Genomic DNA, 21,974 nt, shown 5'->3' with positions numbered 1-21,974 from the left:
GACGGGGAAACACAAGAGTCACGAAAAAAAAAATCACGGACGGGAACAGACAGAATTGGCTCCGACGGAAGAGCAGAAGAAGCAAGTGGAACACCGGACATAGCAGAGCGGGAGGAAAGCCGCGTGACTGATTGAGATATAGAGTCCAACACCTCAAAAATGGACAGAGTCATCCTCTCCATATTACCTATACTGGTGGCCTGAGCGTCTAGTTCCTCCTGCCAGCCTTTCACCACTGCTGGGTCCATAATTATGGCCAGATCGTTTCTGTCACGGGAGCGAAGGGACGAAGGAGCTAAAAGCCCACGTATGGAGGACGTGGGGCTTAAAGGTCACGTATAGTGGACGTGACCAAGACCCAAGTGCGAGTGGTGAAAGGCACTGGAGGCAGGACGGAGTTATAAATAATATTTAATAATTAAACAAACTAAAATAGAACAGAAAGCGTCACCGAACCGGGAAGAAACAGAGCAAACGCAAAGTGTAAAAACAGTAATGAAACTAACAGAAGTGCACAAAAATTAGTAAAAAGTCAAAACAGAAAGCGTCACCGAACCGGGAGTTAAATGAACTTAAATCACAAATGAAAACCGAGAATAAACTACAAAAGAAAACCAAGAAAACACGCGGCAAACAGCAAGAAACCAAGAACACTAACTCAGGACAGCAGGGTTAAACAATGTAACAAAAGAACTAGCAAGAGCACAGAAGTAAAAGCCGAACACATGGAGAGAGACACAAGAACCGCAGAAGCCGAACACAGGGAGAGACACGAGAACCGCAGAAGCCGAACACAGGGAGAGACACGAGAACCGCAGAAGCCGAACACAGGGAGAGACACGAGAACCTGGAGTTACCACAGGGGATCGAGAGGAGTCCAAAATCACAGGAATCACCATAGGGAACGTGGAAACACACAGGGACTAGGAGAAGTGGCAGGAAACAAAGACACAACGATCTGGCACACGTTGCTGGAGCCCAGGTGTTTTTGAAGACAGTAATCAGGGTGTAATGGGCTCCAGCCGTGTGCCAAAGGAGCAGAGGGAGAGAAGCAAAACCAGGACTCTGAGCCTGGAACCGGAGCCATGACAGTTATGTTTAGATGGACATGAAAGACTCTAGGTATCTAACCATTGTAATTACTGTATAAGATTGCCTACGTTTGCCTGTCCATCAGCAAAATATGTTAGTATGTCAAAATGTATCAAATTATTAAGTATATGTTTTATAAGTGTAGGAGGAAATGAGTGGCTTGGTGGTGGTCAGTGCTACTTTGAAAATCTTGTTCAAGATTTTTACCTTTACAACCTCCAGGGATATTGAAGGAAATGTTATCATATGGATTAAAATGATCTTTACATATGCTTTAATATTATTAAATGTTGCATTTTAAAGGTCTAATTTGATGCATTGCAAAGCAAAAAATGCAAATATTGAGTTTGTCACCCACACTGAATGTATCTTTTTAATATGAATGTTAGCATGTTATGAATGAAAGCTGAAGCTCCTTTTCTGCTGCAGTTGTAGTGTACATTGGTTGACTGGTCGACTTCGGATGTGTAAAACACAATCTGAAAGTTAGAAAAAAGAAACTGCCCTTACTTCCTTCAGGCAGAAGAACACCACCCTCAGACTCCAGAAGAAGCTCTATGATGAGTGTCATCTAAACAATAGAAATACGAGTATATAACAGGTTCATTTTCAAAACAACTGCTAGAAACCAGTAGCTATTTTCATGCGTCAGTTTGGGAGTCCCGACACTTGACGTCACTTACACACCGAATCGCAGCCCAACCTGCAAATCTTTTTCCTCCTCCTCCTCCTCCTCCTCCTCGGCTTCCCGTGGCACAGCGGATGGGAAATTGTGATGTCATCAACCTTGGCACAGCGGGACACGGGAGCATGTAGACCCTGCAGGCACCGTGATTGGTGCCCATGTGTTTGTGCCCCGTAGATGGTGAAATGGATGGTGTGGCGCTGCCCGCCTGTGCTGCACCTGCGTCCCAGCATGCTGATTGATCAGTTTGGTCATGTGGAATGTCACCATCTGCTCCCCCGGTCCCACTCACCCCTTCTTGTGTGGATGCCAATCACGGGCAGGAAGATGCTTATTTCAGCCATGTCAAATCAGGCGCATGACACTGAGCAGTGTGCCAGCGACACTTGGAGACGTGGGCAAGTGTCATGACAAATGAGGAGCGAGGAGGATGCACTTTTAAATCATCTCCATCCCTTTTCTGAACCAGCACGTGTGCGTCTATGGCAGTAGATTCTGACCCGAGTTTTACCACTGCTTTTGGAACAGGACTCCGTATCAGGAGCCATCACAAGTGACATTCCATAGCCAGTGACATTTCATCCATGCAGGAATGAAGATATGCAAATCTCAATTCATTAACATTTGAGTTGTCTGAATAATGGTAACCATCAGTTTCCTGATATCAGATGATTTAAAATCTTTTACAGCATTAATACATAGTCAAAACTAGTTCGGCCATTTGTGATAGTTTTGTTTGTTTATTTTAGTAAAGTGAAGCTTAAGAATATAAAACTGGCAATGTAGGTGACTTGTTCAGTGTCATAAACGTATGTCCTTAAAACAGACCTAAGTAGTCTTTTTCAAGCAATTGATTCATTATTTTTATTGTGTTTTTGATGTTGAAGTTAAATTTTATGTTCCTTCAATTTTTTTATCAGGTTTTTTTTTTGCTGATGTCATATATGATGACTGCATTAATATCTAGAGAATATATTGTGACATCACATTACATTTACATTCTGGTTCAGGTAATAATCATAATAATAATTACAGTTATATTGGTATTTGAGTGCTACGATGCAGTCATTAAATTATAAACTGCATATTGGTAACACGTAAATATCAGAACTGCATAGTGTGACGTCATTAGAAGGTGGCAGCTTGGACACATTGTGTGCGTTAAACAGGCACAAACTGACACATTTTAATAATTCCACAACCCATTATTAGCTCATATGATGTTAGCAGAGTTGAGTGAATACTCTCACTGAGGTGTCAACCCATGATCAACCAATGTTCTTTATTATTATTTACCATTATTATTAATTAATATAATTAATTCTGTGAAAATGCACAGTATTTAGTTTATTACTTTAGTGAGGATTGTGAATCCTGAAAATCCATTGAATAAATTGAGATTTTGCCACATTACGAATTATCTCTCCTCCATTGGTTTTTGGAAATGTATTAAGTCAACACAATACTGTAGGGAGGGTTTTTCAAAAGGCAAAAAAACTCCTAAAACTGTACTTGGAAATCTTAAAATATCGCTTGCAGAGAAACACTGGGGAAGGGGAAATGCAAGACAAATAGGAGACAGAATGAATCTTTATTGAATTTTCTGAAACATATATGATAACTGTTGCAGTCATTTTGGTACATGTAGTGGTCATGGGGCTCAGGTGGTTTTTATAATGAATTAATCGCGATTACTCAGAGTTTAGTATTTGACTCCAGAATGCTCCAATATAAAATAAAGATGTGCGCTGGCTATCATGGGGAAGTGCTCGTGGGATGACCAAACTCTTGGCTGCATGAAGTGCAGAACTTTCATTGTGCTTCTATAATGTTTTTCAAACTTCAGTCTAACATCCATCAGCAAAATCTCATTTCATCTCCTTCATCATTAATGTTGTGGTTATGTCATGACAGTGTGTTATATATAAAATTGTTTTTCTCTATTATTAATTCACTGAAAAATATCTGTTCACATGCCAGGCTGTCCTACAAATGATACAAACATGGCCCCCATATTCACTGTTTGAAGGACTGTACTTACATTTCTCATGAATATAAAGTAAAGAAACCTGCTGTATTCTACTATTGGCTCCATTCCTGCCAATATTGCTGGTGCAAGTTTGCCTCTCTTCAGGTTTCTGACTCTAAAATCCTTTTGCTTTTATTTAAACATTGTTTCAATGGCACTTGTGGCCAGAAGTATGAACTACTCATGGTCAGGTGAAATGATATGACAAAGATTTCAGTTTCTTTCGATGGCTGAGTCATGTGTGTTTTGTACCCGCATCATAGCTAAATGAACAGAAAATAGCCACAGTCAACCGATATAGGACACCAGCCTATTAACCGTGGTATCATGGTGTCAAAACAAATCAGTTTGAGGAAGTAATGGGATTATGAATAGACTTAAAACAGATGACGTAAAGATGGTGATTTGATTGTTTGATTTTCTGCATTGATATTGTTTTATCTCACTCCTTCAGAGGCAAATACATAGATGCAGCTCCAGTGAAAGAGGTGAAGGTTCCTCTGCAAACAAGTGGGAGGCGAACAACTGCAGAGGTAGAAACACTGGATGTGTTGCTCTGTACCTGCTGGCGTGACTCTGTCCCGAAGATGTTCAGTCACTGTCGGATAAGACCTGGCGGCTGATCTTATAGTCTGGCCTGAGTGCTTTAAGAAGTGGGGGTTGTAAGAGGATTGGTGCTGCCATGAAGGGCACGTGAGAGCCAGACTCAGGAACCTCTGTGCCTCAGTGACCTGGCTGACCCACATTCATGACGCTGACCTCTTATGAAAACACCAGGAGGTCAACATGCTTATGTAGGAAACCAAATAACAACAATAACTTGGAAATAAATAATACACAAAGCACAGTGGAAGAGCATAGGGACCATTATAGGTATTTGCTTTGACCTATTTCAAAGGTTTTTGTTTAATATATATATATTTTTTCATAAATAGTTTCTTATTCCCATCAGGATGTTTTGAACAATTGTTTCCTTTCATAGTCCTTTGATCTCATGCTCCATTGCTTTAAAAACATTTGGAACATTGAACCACAACTGTGGTACACTTGGTTTAAGATATTGTGAATGCAGGCTGTGGGGAGTGGACTAGGTTGTACTGAGCCTAGTGTGAAGCCGTCCTTTATATTTTGTATCTGTTGATTAATCATCTCTGTTTTGAATAAGAGTGCTCAGAGTGCACAACAACATGTCACCAATAAATGATAAAAAAATTACATTTCAAAAGCATCTCTATGGTCTGTGGTCTGTTACAAAAAATGCCCATATTATGCTCCTTAAAACAAGAGATACACTGCCTTTCCATTTACTGTTGTCAAGTTATCTTTTTTTGGAAGTTTCCCATGAATAGTGGGCATTCAGATCTGCAGCAACCTTTAAAGTATGATCCCTGTGTTGACATGCACTGAAGGCGAAGTCAACTAACTCATGCAGGCCACATTATATGAATCATAGGGCCATATTTGGCCCGCAGGCCTTGGGTTTGACTGGTATCATATAATCTTCAGATAATGGAACAATACAATGTTTATTTTTATTGGCTCTCGCAGAAGACTTGTTGCACCATCGACATTATTTGTCTGGAGAGTTTTATCGATGTAAATAATGACCAGGGGAATGAAGGGTCAAGCAGCCCATCATGAAAACATGAAGCTCACTGCAGAACACTCTGAGGACATGTTTGATGTCCCCATTATTCAATCAGACAAATGGCAACAAAGTGCTTAAGAACATAAAGTATCTTGACTCTTGGAGTCAAAGAGCAAGGGCAAGGAGATGAGACCTTCCCATCCAAATCAGAAGTGACAGAAGATTGACAGTGTAATAAATCAGTCCGGAATAGCCAGCAACCCAAGGTCAGAGATGGAGTGAGAAAACATTGACCAACGTGGAAACGTGTTTTTTTCTGCGGATTTAGAGAAAGTGTCACTGTTCCTCACCTCCGGTCTTGTTAACAAGTCAAAGAGTGACAGGAGCGTGTTTGATAGATGATGGAGATCAGCGAGAACAATGGCTCTAACCTTGCAACACTTTGCGCCAACGTCTGCCATTCTGATGGATTCTGATATTCAAAAGCTTATCATTCTGGTCGGGTTTCACCTTATTTGAAATTAAGAGTTAGGCGCGACTCAAAACAAAGTGGGAAGGTTTCATCAGAGAACATCTCCATAATCTTTCTTAAGAGCAAGTATGAGAGCACAAATCATGTTGAAAGTGAATGAACAACAGTGATTTAATGAGCGCCCATTTACGTGCGCATTGGAATTTAAACGATAAAACATGAAAGGTACGACTAGGAGACGATTTGTCACGGTAAACTGTCTTATTTAAACCATCCACCGGATGTGAATAAGTCTCCCGCAGCCCAATGAGCAGCAACGTGTGGTGGTCTTTTTCCACCACCAGATGGCGTGGTTCGCTATAAGGAAGCAACAGAATCTGGGTCTTGTTTTTCTTCACCTGGTCACTTCATCCTGCCAGTGCGCGCACAAATAGAGACATCAGTTTGCTCCTTTGGATGTCTATTCAATGCCAGTGAGGAAAAGTGTGCCCAAACTGTGATAGAAAATATCTTGTAGCTTGACGTGGTTTCTACGGGATTGTTGGGGTGACACGAGGCCTCATATTCACGTTGTTGACAGCGTAATACATTTAAATTCCAGTTGCATTCTCCGCTAAATCCTCGACACAATATACATGGAGGAAAAACAGTCCGTTGGAAGAATGGATGTGTTGAAATGTGATGTTGTTTATCACACTGTCGTTGGAGAAGTCAGAGAACCTACAGGTAAAAAACGAGCTTTAAACTAGTTATAAGGGGGAAAAAAATATGACTGATGGTATCAGTTGAGGTGATATCATCCTGTTTACCCGTCAGAAACCCATCTGCACAGCAGCGCCACCAACAGTTGACTGAGGAAATACAGGTGAAACAAAAACGTCAAGCGAGGCAACGACAAGCTCTCACATCCGGTTATTATTTTTAATTGAACCACAATAGAAATAGTCATAAATGTTGAGTTTTAATGAAAGAACTATTTTGTAGATTAAGTGGTACCAATAATGTATGTAATACTCAAATTAGTTGAGATATGAAACACATGTTATTGTTTATATTGTGACATCTGTGTCAATTAATACAATTTGTTTGTTTATGGCCTAAAACTATAAACAAACAATAGTTTTTGTGTGGCGTTTCCTGGCGTTTCCCCATGAACACAAAATACAGTAATATTATATGTAGAATTCGTAATAGTTTCTTGATGCTATCTGGGAAATATTTCATGTCCCATAGGAAAATTATAAGCGAAAACAAAATAATGAAGAAATGATTTCTTCATATGCTGCGAAGAAATAAAAGCCAAATGAAACTAGAAACACCTTTCTTCTGTGTGGCGTGCCTTTATTTTGTAAGAAAACGCGCTGTGTGCCGGCGTGGTTCGTGCTGCGGTCGCGTGTCTTGACGCAGCAGCGGGTCTGTAGCTGCTGCTGGGCTGCTGCTGCTGCAGGCGTGCTGGTTGAGGTGGCGGAGGAGCTCTGCGAAATGCCTTTTTGCATGCCCGCTGTTTTTTGTACTCTTTCTGCGTGTGTTCCGTGTGTGCCGAGGGACCAGCCGCTGCGTGTGTAGCCATGATCCGAGGCGACTTGAGCGGCTTGTCCTAGCTGACGGAGCCGCTTCAGCAGCGGAGGGTCGGTGCAGCACCGCCGGGGATGAGGCCTACTACTTGTTAAAGCTCCCCCACCACCCCTCCATCGCCATGGCTGATGATCAACAACAACCTGGTCAGAAGCCTGCCTCCGGACTAGGCTCTCTTCCAGCCATGGTGCCGGGACTCCAGGGGCCGGAGGCCAACGCGCTTCAGTTCAAAATCAAGAATTCTATTTGGTAAGAACGAGAAGATCCCGCTGGAGGTGTTAGCGGTAGCATCGTAATTAGCGTATCCAGCAGGAGGCTGCACAAAGCGGCGGAATTGTCGCCGGAGCGAGTCCGACTGGCGAATTACAAACACTGAACCCGACGACAGTTTCACACCCGGTTCTGTTTATGCGGGAAACAGACGTCAGAGTCGGGTTATTGATAGTAGCCGCGATCATTAGCATGGAGCCACAGGAGGCCATGTTAAAGATGACAGTCCGGTGAGGAGCTGATGCTCGCGATGACAGGTGTCAAACCCTGGAGACACTCCGGCGCTCCCCTGCTCTTGCCCCGAGGACAGACACCCGCTTTAAAATACATCTTAGAATTGAATTCGTTTTTATTTCCCTGGTGTGACTGTGGTGCTCACATGACATATACATCCACCCGTACTGGACGGTGCTGTAGCTGCGTGTATTGAATTGTACACGAGTAATGTTTGATTTAAATGTCTCCAAAATGTACTGGTCATTTACATTTGGTTCACTCCCCCTATTTTTTTATTTTTGTGCATTGTCCAGATCAGTGCATTAGTTCATGTAAACGCCATCGAATGCAGATGAACTCAGATTTCTTATTATCTGCACCACAACGTATCAAATGAAGTAAAATATGCATTTTTGTTATTGTCTTCTTCCCCCCCCTATATTTTTATTCATTTATATCAGCCACAATAATAATCATATAAATGCACATACACAATCAAGATCTCGGCTGTGTGACAAAAAACCCAACTATTATTTATATAATCTATTTACAAAAAACCCAGAGTGGATAACATTTCAAAGTAAAATTAAAAAAAATACAGAATTAAAGTAAAATAAAAAGCAAAAACAGTAAAAAACAAACGTAAATCGTTTGGTCTTGTAATTGTCTTCTTTAAGTGCTTGCATGTTTTTAAATTGTCTTTTGTGTAGAATGTTGGGGAATGTTGTTCTTTTTTGTAGATGATTATTTGTTTTCATCATTTTTGTGAAAACGATCAATAACTTGACCTTGATTATAGTGTACTGTGTGTCGACAGTTCTAAGGCAGAACTGTTGTCACTTTCTAGCCAGCAAATGCGTGTGTCCATAGTGTTTACTATGTTTGAAGTTAAACCTGAAAGTGTTTGCTGATGTAGTTGATTTGGTTTCTCATTTAAAGCTGGAGCTTAAGTACACTATTCAGGTGTATTTGTGGTTGTTTTTCTGTCTGACTTGCATTCCGTAGTGACTTGAGTCTCATAGTGTGATGTCTGAAAGCCTCCAAATTTATCTTTGCCGAAGTAAATATAGTTCCATGTTACCTTTAAAGATGTGTTTGATGCTTAAAAAAGAAGCCCCCTGCTGATTTTCTGATAGACAGACACAACTTGAGAACCAGACAAATGAAGACAATAATAATAATAATAATAATAATAGTGTTGAAAATCTGTCTTAATTTCGCCAACTATTTAATTTAGCCAAGGCCTCTCAACTTAGTGGTAGATTAGTTTCTCCTCAGTATGGTTTCGAACATTACACTCAGTGTTATGATGCACTGTACACACAATTAAAAGGTATATTTTGATGAACAGCAAACATCAAGTGCTCTCATCTGGACTGAAACTGAAAACATGATGGAATGATCATTACTTTGGCTGAAGCAAACATATTTTCCTGTATTTAATGTTGAGATTAAAGAAATCGTCGTAATGTTTTGGGATAATCCTTCGATGTATGTCTTAGCAAACTAGCAGTATATGTGGTTATTATGATTATATTGTGGTTGTTATATGTGATCGATTAAACGCATGATCAAAACTGCACGGTACCTTTTAGAGACTGCTTTTATCTCCTTTTATTTTCCATGTTCACAAGGCATGACTATTATGGAGTAATTTACGCATAGAAAAATAAGACTTTTTATCGCTCAATATTTGTGATTTACATTCCTATTCTTGTTTTTTCAGCAAATCTGTACAATCAAAAGTGGACAGCATATTGGTGAGTATCAAAGTCCTGTGTCATCTCCCATTCTTTTTTTTGACTGTTAGTTTTATTATTATTGTAGTTCAGCCATCGATTGATCTGTAACTAGCAAACCCAAATGACATAATTACACTCTACTTGAATGTTTGTGTACTTTGCATTTTGACATTTAATGTCAGGATAAATCCAGTTATAGTTACCTCCTAATAATAGCACCTCTGTGGCTAAATAACAGAATAAGAGAATTTACAGTAAGGGAAGTTAGGAATTCATCATGGGCTTTGGTTCGTCTGTTGTAGAGATGTTATTTACTATGTACTGCTATATTAAAACCCCTAATGTATTCAGGCTTGCTTATAAATACTGTACATCAATAATCCCATTTTTATTGTAACATTATTATGTTAAGTTTTTCTTCTCCTTTATTTTTCTTTAAAAAAATCTGATACTTTATTCCTTGGTTGGGACGATGATAAACGAAATTTTGTGTAGTTAAATCACCAGAAATGTCCATGCCTACTGTGATGATAATCCCTGTTTACATGGAAGACAATGCATCAGTTATGATAATCCCTGTTTTGAGCCAGCACTCACCATTGTCTCAAACGCACGTCGCACATTCAGTTGATGTGAATGATTTTACTGGCTCCCATCCCTCACATTGTTTTAAAGTGAAAGGTAATGATGGGTTTATTTGATGACATCAGCAAATTTTGTAAATTCAAATTTACCACACTGAACATCCCCTGGTCTTTGTGTATTTCCTTTACAAATTAGAGAGCCCTGTGTTTGAATACTGTGGGAAGTAGAGTCTTAGTTTTATTCAAATTTAATGGTGTATTGTTCGTGCAATGCTAACTCATATTTGCTGTCATAGCAATCTCATGTTGCACTATGTGATTAAGATTGACATGCTTCATCAGTCTGAATATTAAAGACCCGCATTAAGAGCTTAGTCAAGACAAGGTGCTGTTTGCTACTCAGAGTCGTGACAGTTTTTGCCTTAGTCAGCTAGAGATCGGATTAATAATGACCCCCCTCCCAGCTCAGAATCTGATAAACATCCGTGACATAAGTGTGAGTTGTTTTCATCACTACCAATAAGTAGCCAAACCTGAGAGCAGGGGCGTCACACTCAGTCATGCAAGGGGCCGAAAAGTAAGATCTGCTCAAGTCGCACATAATTTCAGTATGTTGTACAGTCTAACTGGCCACCTTCATCTGGGACTAATGGTCTGGAATAGCGTGAGAAAGCACTGATGAAAGTGCAAAATACATAAACTGTGCTCTTTTACCTGTGACATTTATTAGGTCAGCCTGTTGAATGGTAATATTTGGAAGCCTGTAGTCTTCAGGAGCCTTGGTATTGTATCTGCTGCTCTTTAAATTAGTCTTGAAAGAGATTCTTGGCTCTTGTACATATTTTTACATATTTTCTTGCTGGCCACATATAAGTACATCTTGATGTATGATCCTCGTATTTATGTGAACCTAAAGGTGAAACAAGGTGTTTAAATGCTATAATAATAATAATAATAATGATAATAATTGTTGTTGTTATTTTTATTACTACCACCATTGTGGCCCATGAGTAATGTTTCCATATTGATACAACACTGAAAGAGTACTTGAACTGTGATACCAAAACAGGAACTGCTGCATACAAGTGAATTTGTTTCAATGAGGAATATGAAAATAATTATCATCACCATTATGGATGTAAAAAATCCAATCAATTGTCAGTGGTCCATCCAATCCTTAGCCTCTTGTGAGTATGAAAACACTTTTACGTCACACACATGTTGCAGGTGTGTTGACAGGAGGTGTTTCAAGTGTTGGAACTAATGCAAATGCAGATGTGTGTCAGAGCGTCTTTTTTTTTTTCTTCTTCCTTTCTCATTCTTTACTGTGCACCTTCAACACTCTGACCTGTCAGCGATTGTGAAAACATGAAGTCACTGCTGATGGAAAACATAATAATAATGCTTTATCTTGATTTTGATTTAATTCCGTTTTTCAAAACGTTTTTCAAGATGCACTTTATACATAAAGTAAATGGAATACCCAGTCTGATCTGAGAGTATTTAAGTTTATTTTAACAGTACGTTAAATCCCAAAGGGTTCTATTGTTGTAGGGCTGCCTATTGTTTAATTCTTTAGATTTTTTTAACCACAAAATACACATTACTGGTGTCACTGCACAGATTGTTATCTTTAGCCAAAGTATCAATATCAAATTTTCAGTTGCAGCTTTATTTTATTTCAGTAAATACAATTTGTGGGATGAGATCTCTTTTTCTTTGTTAGAGAAATTGCTCCCTCATTTCACCTTCTTTCTGCATTACTTCTTTTCTTCAGTGAGTCTGTCTCTTCGGCCTATCATGATCATCCTCGCTTGTCGCACATATCCTGTTCAAGTCACTGTGTCTTCAACTCCTTTTGCCTGGAGCCAACATGACATCTTCGTTTTCACGTGTCCAAACCACCTGATATATAGAGAGAATTTTGAGTAAATCAAATCATCAGATTTGCATTGCCTTTATTCATCCCTCATTCGGTACTGTGGAAGTATCTTCTGTTGATAGCTTCTGTCAGAGTCATGGTCTGCTCAAGTACTCATACTCAGTTTGGTAATGTGTTCTGTGTTAAAGTAAAAGGTTGTGTGTTTCCAGTGTCACTTCCTGTTCCAGTTACATGAGCTCATTAACTCCTTTTTCACTTTCACAGCAAGATGTTGAGAAGTTTACAGACATCGAAAAACTCTACCTCTACCTTAAGTTGCCTTCTGGTCCCAGCAGTGGCAATGATAAAAGGTACTCGCCACAGTCACACACACACACACACACACATGTTTCCCACCTGTGTATTCTTGTCCTGCACGCACACTTGACTGCTTAATTTCAACTCTCATTGCATCTGTGTCGCTTGTCAAGATCTTCTGTGGCACAATGGAGACGAACAAAATAAATTGAATCGAAATTGAATTGCTCTCTGGTATTTGGGGGGTTTGTTGGTGTGAAATGATCACATTCAGTTCATCTGTTTGATTGAAGCTCAAATTATATGTAGATTTTTGCTATACCTAGCTGTCTGTGTGTCATTTGTTTCCCCATATCTATTCATCACCCCAACCCCCCAATTCTGCCCAATTGGACTGAGAATGAGAGGGGGGCCTCCACTCCGGGATTATGGTATTAAAGTTTCTGTACTAGCAAGACATGGTGCGTCTCTGTGGAGAGCGTTGCTTGACCCGCTCTGGTCTTCTGCCCCCTCTGCGCACGATCGCAGCGATCAGAGTTCCATGTCGTCGAGCCGAACTCAACAGATGTACGCGTTCAACTGGATACGGAACCACCTGGAAGAGCACCCCGAGACTTCTCTCCCCAAACAAGAGGTGTACGATGAATACAAGTGAGTGTCGGTCAGGTGACACGGCTCGGGTCGTCACTCGTTCACTGAGTGATGTTGTGTTGCAGGAGCTACTGTGACAATCTCGGCTACAATCCACTGAGTGCGGCAGACTTTGGGAAGATCATGAAGAATGTCTTTCCCAACATGAAGGCACGTCGACTGGGCATGAGAGGCAAATCCAAATATCCTTTCACCGTGATGGACCGGATTTACTTTCTTCCATTTGAAAAGTATGGTTTTAGGGGATCATTTTTGTCTGAATATTTAGTGGCGCTTTGTGTGAATTTGAGTACAAGTCAGAGGCTGAGACCTTGGTCTTTGACGCCGCAAGGTCTCAGTCACTGAAACTGTTTAGTCCCCAAATTTGAATGAAAGAAGGTGCTCTTGCTCCTGAACAAGTTTTTTGTCTATTAATAACTTTTTACTTCTAAAAAACACACAAATCAATCAGTCATCAATGCCATCATCACTCTAATACTACTCTTTCTTGAAATGTATGATTCAACTTGAATCAGAAAATTGAAAATGCAATGATCAACATTATCAAGTTGTACCTGTGGTCTATTCCCAATAAATGAGAATCACAATATAAATCTAACTCTCAGCAGCCATGTATGGGGATAAAGAAACATCAGGACAAAGTTTACTGTCACAGCCCTAATTCTATTTTTGTCCTTTTTTTGAATCGTGTTTGATAATATTCTAAACCTGAGTATGAATGTTACCAGCTACCATTCCAAAGCTGCCCTCGTATGTCGTTCAAAATGTATTACCTGCCTTGTTCACTAGATGGCGCCTGACGACTGTTAAGGTAGTTTCTGTTCCGCTGCACTTCAGTTATTTAATTGTGTAAACGAACATTACTTCAATACTTATTTTTTCCGTTGCTCTTGACATAAGTGCTGCAGAGCACACACACACACACACATATATGTAAGTATATATATATATGTGTGTATATATATATAACAGTTGCACTGGAAAATAAAGGCATATACACGACAAAAGTTTCAGTATGTGGCGTTACAACAATTGAACAGCAAACTGCCTTAACCCCTTCTTACATACTGTTATAGCGGGTTGAGGAAGAAAGCTTTTGTTCACATGCCATCCCTACCAAACCTGGATCTGCAAAAATCTGGAGACGGGGTGAGACGAAACTTTCAGCTTCAAGTGACGTCTGCGTTTATATATTTATGGCTGTGAAATACCCATCCACCCTGGTGCTGTGATGAATCTTTCAGTGTGAGCTGATGGAGCCATCGGGACACTCTCCCAACGCTGAGGATGAAATGCGATCCGCCGCTTGTGGGTTGGTGTGCGAGTGGGCGCAGAAGGTGCTCAGTCGTCAGTTTGACAATGTGGAGGATCTGGCTCGGTTTCTACTTAACAGCCATTACATTGGCACCAAGTCCATAGCAGCGCTCACCGTCATGACTGGCACACCAACAGGTGACGACTCCTTCCGTAGAACTTTGAGAGAATTGTCAGTGCTATTGTAAAGTAAAATGGATACTTTGAGGTAGTATGCCTTTTGTAAACAAAGTGGAAAACATAAAACCTTTAGACTTTATAAACTTGCAAAGGGAGAAAACACATCTTATGTCTATAAAAAGCTAGTTTTCTTTCATCCTGATCCAGGCATGAAGACACCTACTCCATCCTCAGCTTTCGTCCCCACAGCTGAGGCTAACTCATTCCAGCCCCAGGTGAAGACCTTGCCATCGCCCTCTGTTGATGCAAAGCAACAACTGCAGCGCAAGATCCAGAAGAAGCAGCAAGAGCTGAAGCTAAACTCGCCTTTACCCTGTGAGAACCAGGTCAAACGGACGGAGGCCAGCACCCCTGGTCCCACAATCCCTTGCGGGAGCCCAGCTTTGTTGTCCCCTCAGCCCACCATCGGCATCGTAGTAGCAGCTGTCCCCAGCCCCGTTACTGTAAGTGGCTTTTTAAATGGTTTAAATAAGATTCCACTTAGTTATTTCCCTCTATTTTGAACTTACTTTGAATTTACTGGTGTGGCCCTGCCTCATATCTCAGGAGTAATCCAGGCTTCTCAGTACAATAAAACTCCTGAATGGTTGGTGCAACTAGAACATCTGTGTCTAAAGTCAAAACATTAAGTATGAGATTTGTGTATTGACAGTAACAAACAAAAAAACAAACACTTCGCAATGCATTCACTGACAGAGAAAAACAAATTGTTGGAGCAGTTTGTTTTAAAGTTTGAAAATGATTTTATTTCAGTTAGATGGCTAGTTTTGTTGTGTTATATATATTCTATTATATATATATATATTATTACATGTATTATAATACAAATTACGCTCAAATCCTGCCCAATTAAAAAAAATGTAGTAACAATTCTTAAGAAACAACTAAAGAACAATCTCCACTCAACAAATATAGAAAAATATAAGTGCACCTGTGAGCTACAAAGCAAAACCATTGGCCATTCAGTTTACTGAGATCGAACTGCATTAACTGACATCACGCAGTGTAGGAACCTGTTAGCTTGGTGACTGGTGCTATAAGCAGACTACATTATAGTTTTCTAACTGTTAAATGCATATTTTAACAGTTGTACTGTTTATTGACTTTATTTACATCTTATGATTTGTGTGTGGCCAGGTCCAAAGAAGCAGACAGTTGATGACATCACCCAGCCCTGTGGGCACAGCAGAGGGGAAGGTGCTTCCTGTGAACTTCCAAGTGGTCACTCAGTCCCTGAAACAGTCCCCCAAAACCCCACAGAACATCTCAGCCAGTCCTGTGGGTGACCGACTGACACGGCACAGTACCAGGTACGCTCAAATCCTGCCCAAGCCCTCCGCCACCAGTACCATCACCCTGCGCTCGCCCCCGGCCTTGCTCATCACCAACAGCCCTATCAAAACTGTGATGCCCACGTCGCACGTCAGCTCGCTCAACGTGGTGAAAATGACGGCGATCGCGCTGGCGCCCGGCACCAGTAGCACCACAGTGCGACCTGCCTCTGCCGGGGTCAACACCATTGCGCCCTCCGATGACTCCCAGCAGTCCCAGAGTGGAAGCTCAGCCCTTCAGTCCCCTGCAGCCCGACCAAGTGCGCCGGCTTCCACTGTGGCCGTGTCCAGCGATGTTAAAATGACATCCGAAAGTGACAACATTACGAGTGCTGGGGGCGAGAAAGGAGCTGCTGGCGTCAAAGACGAGAGGGTAGCGAAGTTCAGGGCTGCCAGTGAACCGAGCTTCCTGGTAAAGTGTTCTCCCGGAGCTGACAAGGGTGCCAGGATCAAGATCGACCCCTTGCCATCCACCACCACTTCAGCAGCTCTGACTGGGACTCAGGACAGCAATATCACCAACTGCCATGACAGTACCTTGTACTTGACTGTTGATAATCACACCACCAACACGTCGTCCAGCATCTCATCTGCGATCACAACACCTGATGCAAAGAGCCCAAGGAAGCGTAACGGTCCAGGCGGGGAGTCCCACGTGATCCCTGTGAAGAGGGTGTTTATCTCCCAGCAGCCACTGGCTGTCATAGACAATCCCAAACCTGGAATCAGTGCTGCGGTGAAAAGAATCCCACGCCCAGGAACCCCAGCCAGGCCAGACAGTGCACCGTGCAAAGTGACCATGAAACACTCCTCCCTCGGGCCCACACAGATCCTTGCACTCTCAGACTTGCCCATTACTCAGACGGAGGGCTCACAGACTGTTGTCAAACCCCAGGCTCTGGTGGCCAAACGTGACGACCGCTCGCTCACCATCGACACCAGCACAGGAGGAAACCACCCGAGTGATCAGGCATTGCTGCAGCAGATCTCTGGGGACACGCGCGCCATACCCGTCACGCCAGGAGCACACGACGTCTCTGTCATGAGTGAAATAAAGAGCACAATATGGGAGGAGGGGCAACTCAATGAGCTACGCAAGCAGGCGTTTGTCCAGCAGCTACCAGCAGAACATAAACAAGCCCCGTCGGACCAACTCTCAACGATCAGTCAGCCCAGTGAACCCTCCACTCAGCTCATCCTGACCCAGGACATGGAAGATTTTGCCAGCTCGCAGGCCAGCATGGACTACTTCCCCGACTTCAATGACGACGACATGACCCAGGACAGCATCGTGGAGGAGTTGGTCCAGATGGAGGAGCAGATGAAGTTGAAGGGTCTGTTCACCACTTGTGTGGACGTGTCTCTTCAAAACCAGTCGGCCAACAACCAAGGCTCGGCGGTCTCTGCCCACCAGCCCAGCGGCACCTTCTACCATTCTGCGCACAGCAGTACCACTCCAGTGCAGACTCCCACGCCCACCCCGACGCCCACCCCGACGCCCACTCCCACCTCTGAGATGACCCTTGGGCACACCCTGACCAGAGAAAGCCCGTGTTCTCGCATGGCTCCCATCACCCCGGTGGATAGCGCCATGGGTCGCCACACACCCATCAGCACGCCGCTGTCCAACTGCAGCAGCAGTGTCCCTCCCAGCCCGGTGGAGTGCAGAAACCCGTTTGCCTTCACTCCCATCAACGCCAGCATCACAGGTTACCATGACGCCAGTATTGTCTCCAGCAGTCCGGTCAAGCCTATGCAGCGGCCAATGGCTACTCACCCCGACAAGGCCAAGCTGGAGTGGATCAACAACCGTTACAACAGCACCTCAGGAGGGCCGTTATCCAACCACAGTATTGGCATTTTGCCCAGCTACCAGGACCTTGTCGACGATCAGTTTCGGAAGCCACACGCGTTCGCGATTCCAGGGCAGTCGTTTCAGGCCCAGCCTCGACAAGATTCAGCTCATTTTGGTCGTCTGACCCCCATTTCCCCGGTGCAGCAGCCACCGCAACAAACTGGCGTGTCGACCCCCACGAAACAAGAGAGCTTTGCAGTTCCTGCACCGCTGGATAACAAGGCCTCCACTTCGTCTGCATCCAGTACGTTCCGATGCCGCAGTGTCAGTCCTGCGGTGCGTCAGAGGAACTTCAGTGGCAACACTGGCCCTCAGACCACCACCACCACCAGTATCTCCACCACGAGCCAGGCTGTAGTCACGGCATTCAACTCCCCCATCACCTCCGAGGTGCTCAGCATTCTGTCCAACACTCAAACTGTGAGCTCCGTCCATAGTATGGTCCAACGCAGCCAGTCTGTGCCCCTGAACATCATGATGCAGAGCGAGATGTTGCCTGTGCAGGGCCAGAATAACACCACCAAAATCACCAACGTTCTCCTCAGCAAGCTGGAAGCGGACGGGGACGAGTCCGTCCGCGGCCTGGGGATCAACAACCTCCCGTCCAACTACACTGCCCGCATGAACCTGACGCAGATCCTGGAGACCACTCCAGGTTTCACCGGAGGGACTACCCACCAGACTCAGCTGCCTGTCAGCTCCAGTCCTGCTGCCTTCGAGATCCAGCCACAGGGTTTCCTCGCGAACCCCGGTGGGGACCAAGTTAGTTTCCCTACGGGAGACGGTCAAGCACAAACAGGCGCTGCCGATCTGGATCCGCCGCAGCTGCAGGAGACCCCTGTGCAAAGTCAGCCTCCGCTGCTTCTCCAGAGCACACAGCAGCAGCAGCAGCAAGCAGCAGCCGAGGACGAGCAGCAACAGCTGGACTTCAACAACACTGTCAAGGACCTGCTGGGAGAAGACGCCCTGAACCCCAGCTCCCAGTTGGTCGGTCAGGTAGCTTCAGAACTCAATGCTGTGGCATCTGACTTCTCCAACGACATGAGACTGACCTCCGATCTGTCCAGTAGCATCACTGACCTTAACACATTGGACACCAATCTGTTGTTCGACCCCAATCAGCAGCAGGAACAATACGAGGCCTCAACACTGGAAGAACTGAACAATGACCCACTTTTTCAGCAGATATGCAGTGATACTGTGAACTCTGGTTTTGACTGGTTAGAGAGCAAAGACCAGCCGACCACGGTGGAGATGCTCGGCTGACCCCTTCTTCCTCTCCCTTTCATTTCTATTCCACGTCATTGGTTTGGTGCACACTTCATGTCCTGTCGGGATCTGTCACCACCTCGCCATTTTTTCCATTCAGGCCGACCACAATATCCTCTGTTATTCATTTGTTGTTCCTATTTTCACGAGTTGATATCACCTTCAATCGCCGAGGTCGGCATTTCAGAGAGGAATATTGACTTAGACATTGATGTTACAACAGGAAATGCAACATTGGCTTTGAACGATAGTGTTGGTTGTGTATAGCTTAGCACAAATTAATTAAAACATATTTATGTACTATACCGTTTATAACAGTGCAGATGACGATAAGAAGGTATATGGAATTTACTATATGCACTTGTAAAGGAGAGAAAGGTGGCAGAGCACCGCTGATGTCCCTCAATTAAACAAAGATATATTTAAGAGGAAGACGTTTCATGCCAAAAATATACTTGTGAACAAAACATTTCACCTGTTTTGTGTTGATAATCAAATTGACAGACTAACACTAGGGAATATTCACGCACTGAAATCCTTAAAACTGAGTGGAGTTACCAACGTAGTCTTGGATGTTTTGTCAACCAATATTTTTGGCGTAATCTGTCGGAGCTTTTTGGCCGCGCACACATTCGCCTGCCACTTCAGAATATCAAAATGGTGCCGTCTTTTTTCGCTACCAGGTGCTGAATTTTATCGCGTATTCTTTATCAGAGGAAATCAGTGCTGGACTGATTCACGTCGGCGCATTGTTCGTGAAAACAATGTGTTCTTCAGGCCTGCACTTGCTGTACTGTTTTAATATCTTCTAAAGGGAGCGGATGGTGGGGGTCAGGAGGAGATGGCGCTAGAGGCCACACGCTGGACTTTCCCGTTAAATGGAATCAACAACAGGCTGCCTTATTCCTCAAGTCCAAGGCCTTACGCCATCTTTAGAGAGACTGTAAATAGCATAGCATCTCTTTGATATACAAGATATCATCCTGAACTTCATCGTCATATCAAGGCAGCTGATTCGTTCTGTATTTCTTATTCCGTTTGTGTTCTGCTGTGTTCCAGTACATTATGAACAGTCGATCAAATACACTGTGTGTGTGTGTGCGTGTGTTATCTGCGATGGATTTTGATGATTGACAGGCACACTTCCACTTATAATATTTGTTGGCATGCTATTGTCCCAGTTTGGATCGGTCCAAGAAACGGCTCAGTTGGAAATGAGATGAACCAGGTTATTGTTTCTGACCCAGCCTTACTTTAACACCAGAGGTTTTCTGATAGAACGACGGAAGAGATTATAACTTATAGTCACTCCTTAAATAAGCATTAGCAACGGGAAGCTGCCTTTGACTTGTAGGAAATGAACTATGTTGCATAAATCCTTTGTAAGTATGTAATCTAGTCAGATGGCCACCGTCCTGTAGGACCTGAAGGCATGTTGAAACCATCACGGCCAGACAGGTAGGCGATTCAGTGATTCAGTAGGATGCTTGCTCCAGTTTTTGGCTATTATTGTCAATGTTGTATAAGTCATGTTTAAGCTCCATCTGTAAATAGGATAGTTACATAGAGATTGGTGTATCAAGACACTATATTATGGCCATTATTCTAGCTAAGTATGTGCCATCTAAAAGAAAAAAAAGCTTAACAGATTTATAGTCGGCAAGATACTGTATGTTGTGTGTTACATTTCTGGCTCAGTGTGTCGTAAAAGTAATGACGTCTGGTCTCGCTTGCTGATTTTCCTTTACTTTATTTCTATTCAACGATAATAGTTTTCTGCGGTTGCAGAAGTGATGTGTGCTTTGAGCAGGATCAATAGCATGGAATATTGAGATTTAAAAAAAGAAAAAAAAAAGTTGTGATAATGTTAGCTGGTTGCAAACATCTCTGTGACAGACATTGTGCTTTGAAGCTTCTCAGCAGACACTGGAAAATAATCTATTTGCTCATGTTTTTGGACAAACTTCAGAGGTTCACATTCTTGCACTAAATTTTTATGACACATCTTTATGGACAAATGTATGCCCGAGACAACAGCAAAGGAAGAAAATCGGAAAAAGGAAAAAAAAAAACGTTTTTATGTGACGTCGGTGAGGAAATTGAAATGAATTGACTTCTTGTCTTGTAGCAAAATGTGCATTAATCTCAGTGAGATACACGTTTCTTACTCATTCTCATACATGAGAATATGAAGCATCGAGGGGGGAAAGTTAAAATGACCTTTTAAAAACCTACATGCTCATTATGTTGATAAATGATTGTACGCACGCATGTGTGATGACTTCTGTTGTACTTTGTATATCCTTGGTAACCACTGTCTTCTGTGATTTGGGCAGGTTCTGTTAACCAGACTGGCAGTGCTACTTTATGTTACTTTTGTTGTGTGACGTTAATATTAACTTATTCCTAAGTTAATATTGTTCTAAATGTTCTTTTGATGACTGTTCTTTTTGTTTTTTTACACAAGTATTGTTTTGCTAAATGATTTTGTGAAGAATTCTCTCCTTGTGTTTTTTTTTTCTTTTTTCTTACAATACAGCACTGATATTTGAATTAAAATGAAGGAATTGCACCTCATATTGAACAGGAGCTCCATCAAGCAGTGACTCTGATTCATGACCCTTGACTGACCCGGAACCAACCCCTGTTTGACGATCTTGTCCATTTCTACCAGTAGAAAAACAAAGCCCTCCTCTGTGATGTTGTCTGGTGTACTGCTTAATGTACAGTAGCTTGTTAATATGCTAAATGCGTTGTTTCTTTTTTCAATGGAAAGTACTCACTGGTGAGATTTTTAAAGTGGTTTTAAAGCCAATAAACTTTTTTTTAAAGAATGACTTTCTTGGTTTATTTACCTCGTTTATGGATGCAAAAATGTGTCAGGTGATATAGAGTGGCAAAATATTTTCTTTTCTTCTTAGTCTTTCATCTGCAGTTTCCTC

At 42.5% G+C, this 21,974-nt stretch overlaps 1 protein-coding gene across 4 annotated transcripts; it reads left to right on the top strand.

The window, feature by feature from the left end:
- Positions 1-7,323: 7,323 nt before the first annotated feature.
- LOC128770936 (DNA-binding protein RFX7) lies at positions 7,324-21,866 on the top strand. 4 transcript variants are annotated; one of them, XM_053885954.1, is made up of 11 exons: positions 7,324-7,690; positions 9,654-9,687; positions 12,400-12,485; positions 12,777-12,863; positions 12,961-13,083; positions 13,149-13,268; positions 14,151-14,232; positions 14,328-14,535; positions 14,725-14,792; positions 14,904-15,020; positions 15,715-21,866. In XM_053885954.1, exons 1-11 carry the CDS (start codon positions 7,563-7,565, stop codon positions 19,027-19,029), a joined length of 4,368 nt encoding a protein of 1,455 aa, XP_053741929.1. In that variant the 5' UTR covers positions 7,324-7,562; the 3' UTR covers positions 19,030-21,866. The 4 variants fall into 4 exon arrangements, with proteins under 4 accessions (XP_053741929.1, XP_053741926.1, XP_053741927.1 ...); XM_053885951.1 differs by having other exon boundaries at positions 14,725-15,020; XM_053885952.1 differs by having other exon boundaries at positions 12,400-12,486; positions 12,826-12,863; positions 14,725-15,020.
- Positions 21,867-21,974: the final 108 nt, after the last annotated feature.

This window comes from Synchiropus splendidus, chromosome 14 (genome assembly GCF_027744825.2).
Source record: "Synchiropus splendidus isolate RoL2022-P1 chromosome 14, RoL_Sspl_1.0, whole genome shotgun sequence".
NCBI lineage: Eukaryota > Metazoa > Chordata > Actinopteri > Syngnathiformes > Callionymidae > Synchiropus > Synchiropus splendidus.
The sequence above is the reverse complement of the archived record's forward strand: the minus strand, read 5'-3'. Positions and strand labels throughout refer to the sequence as shown.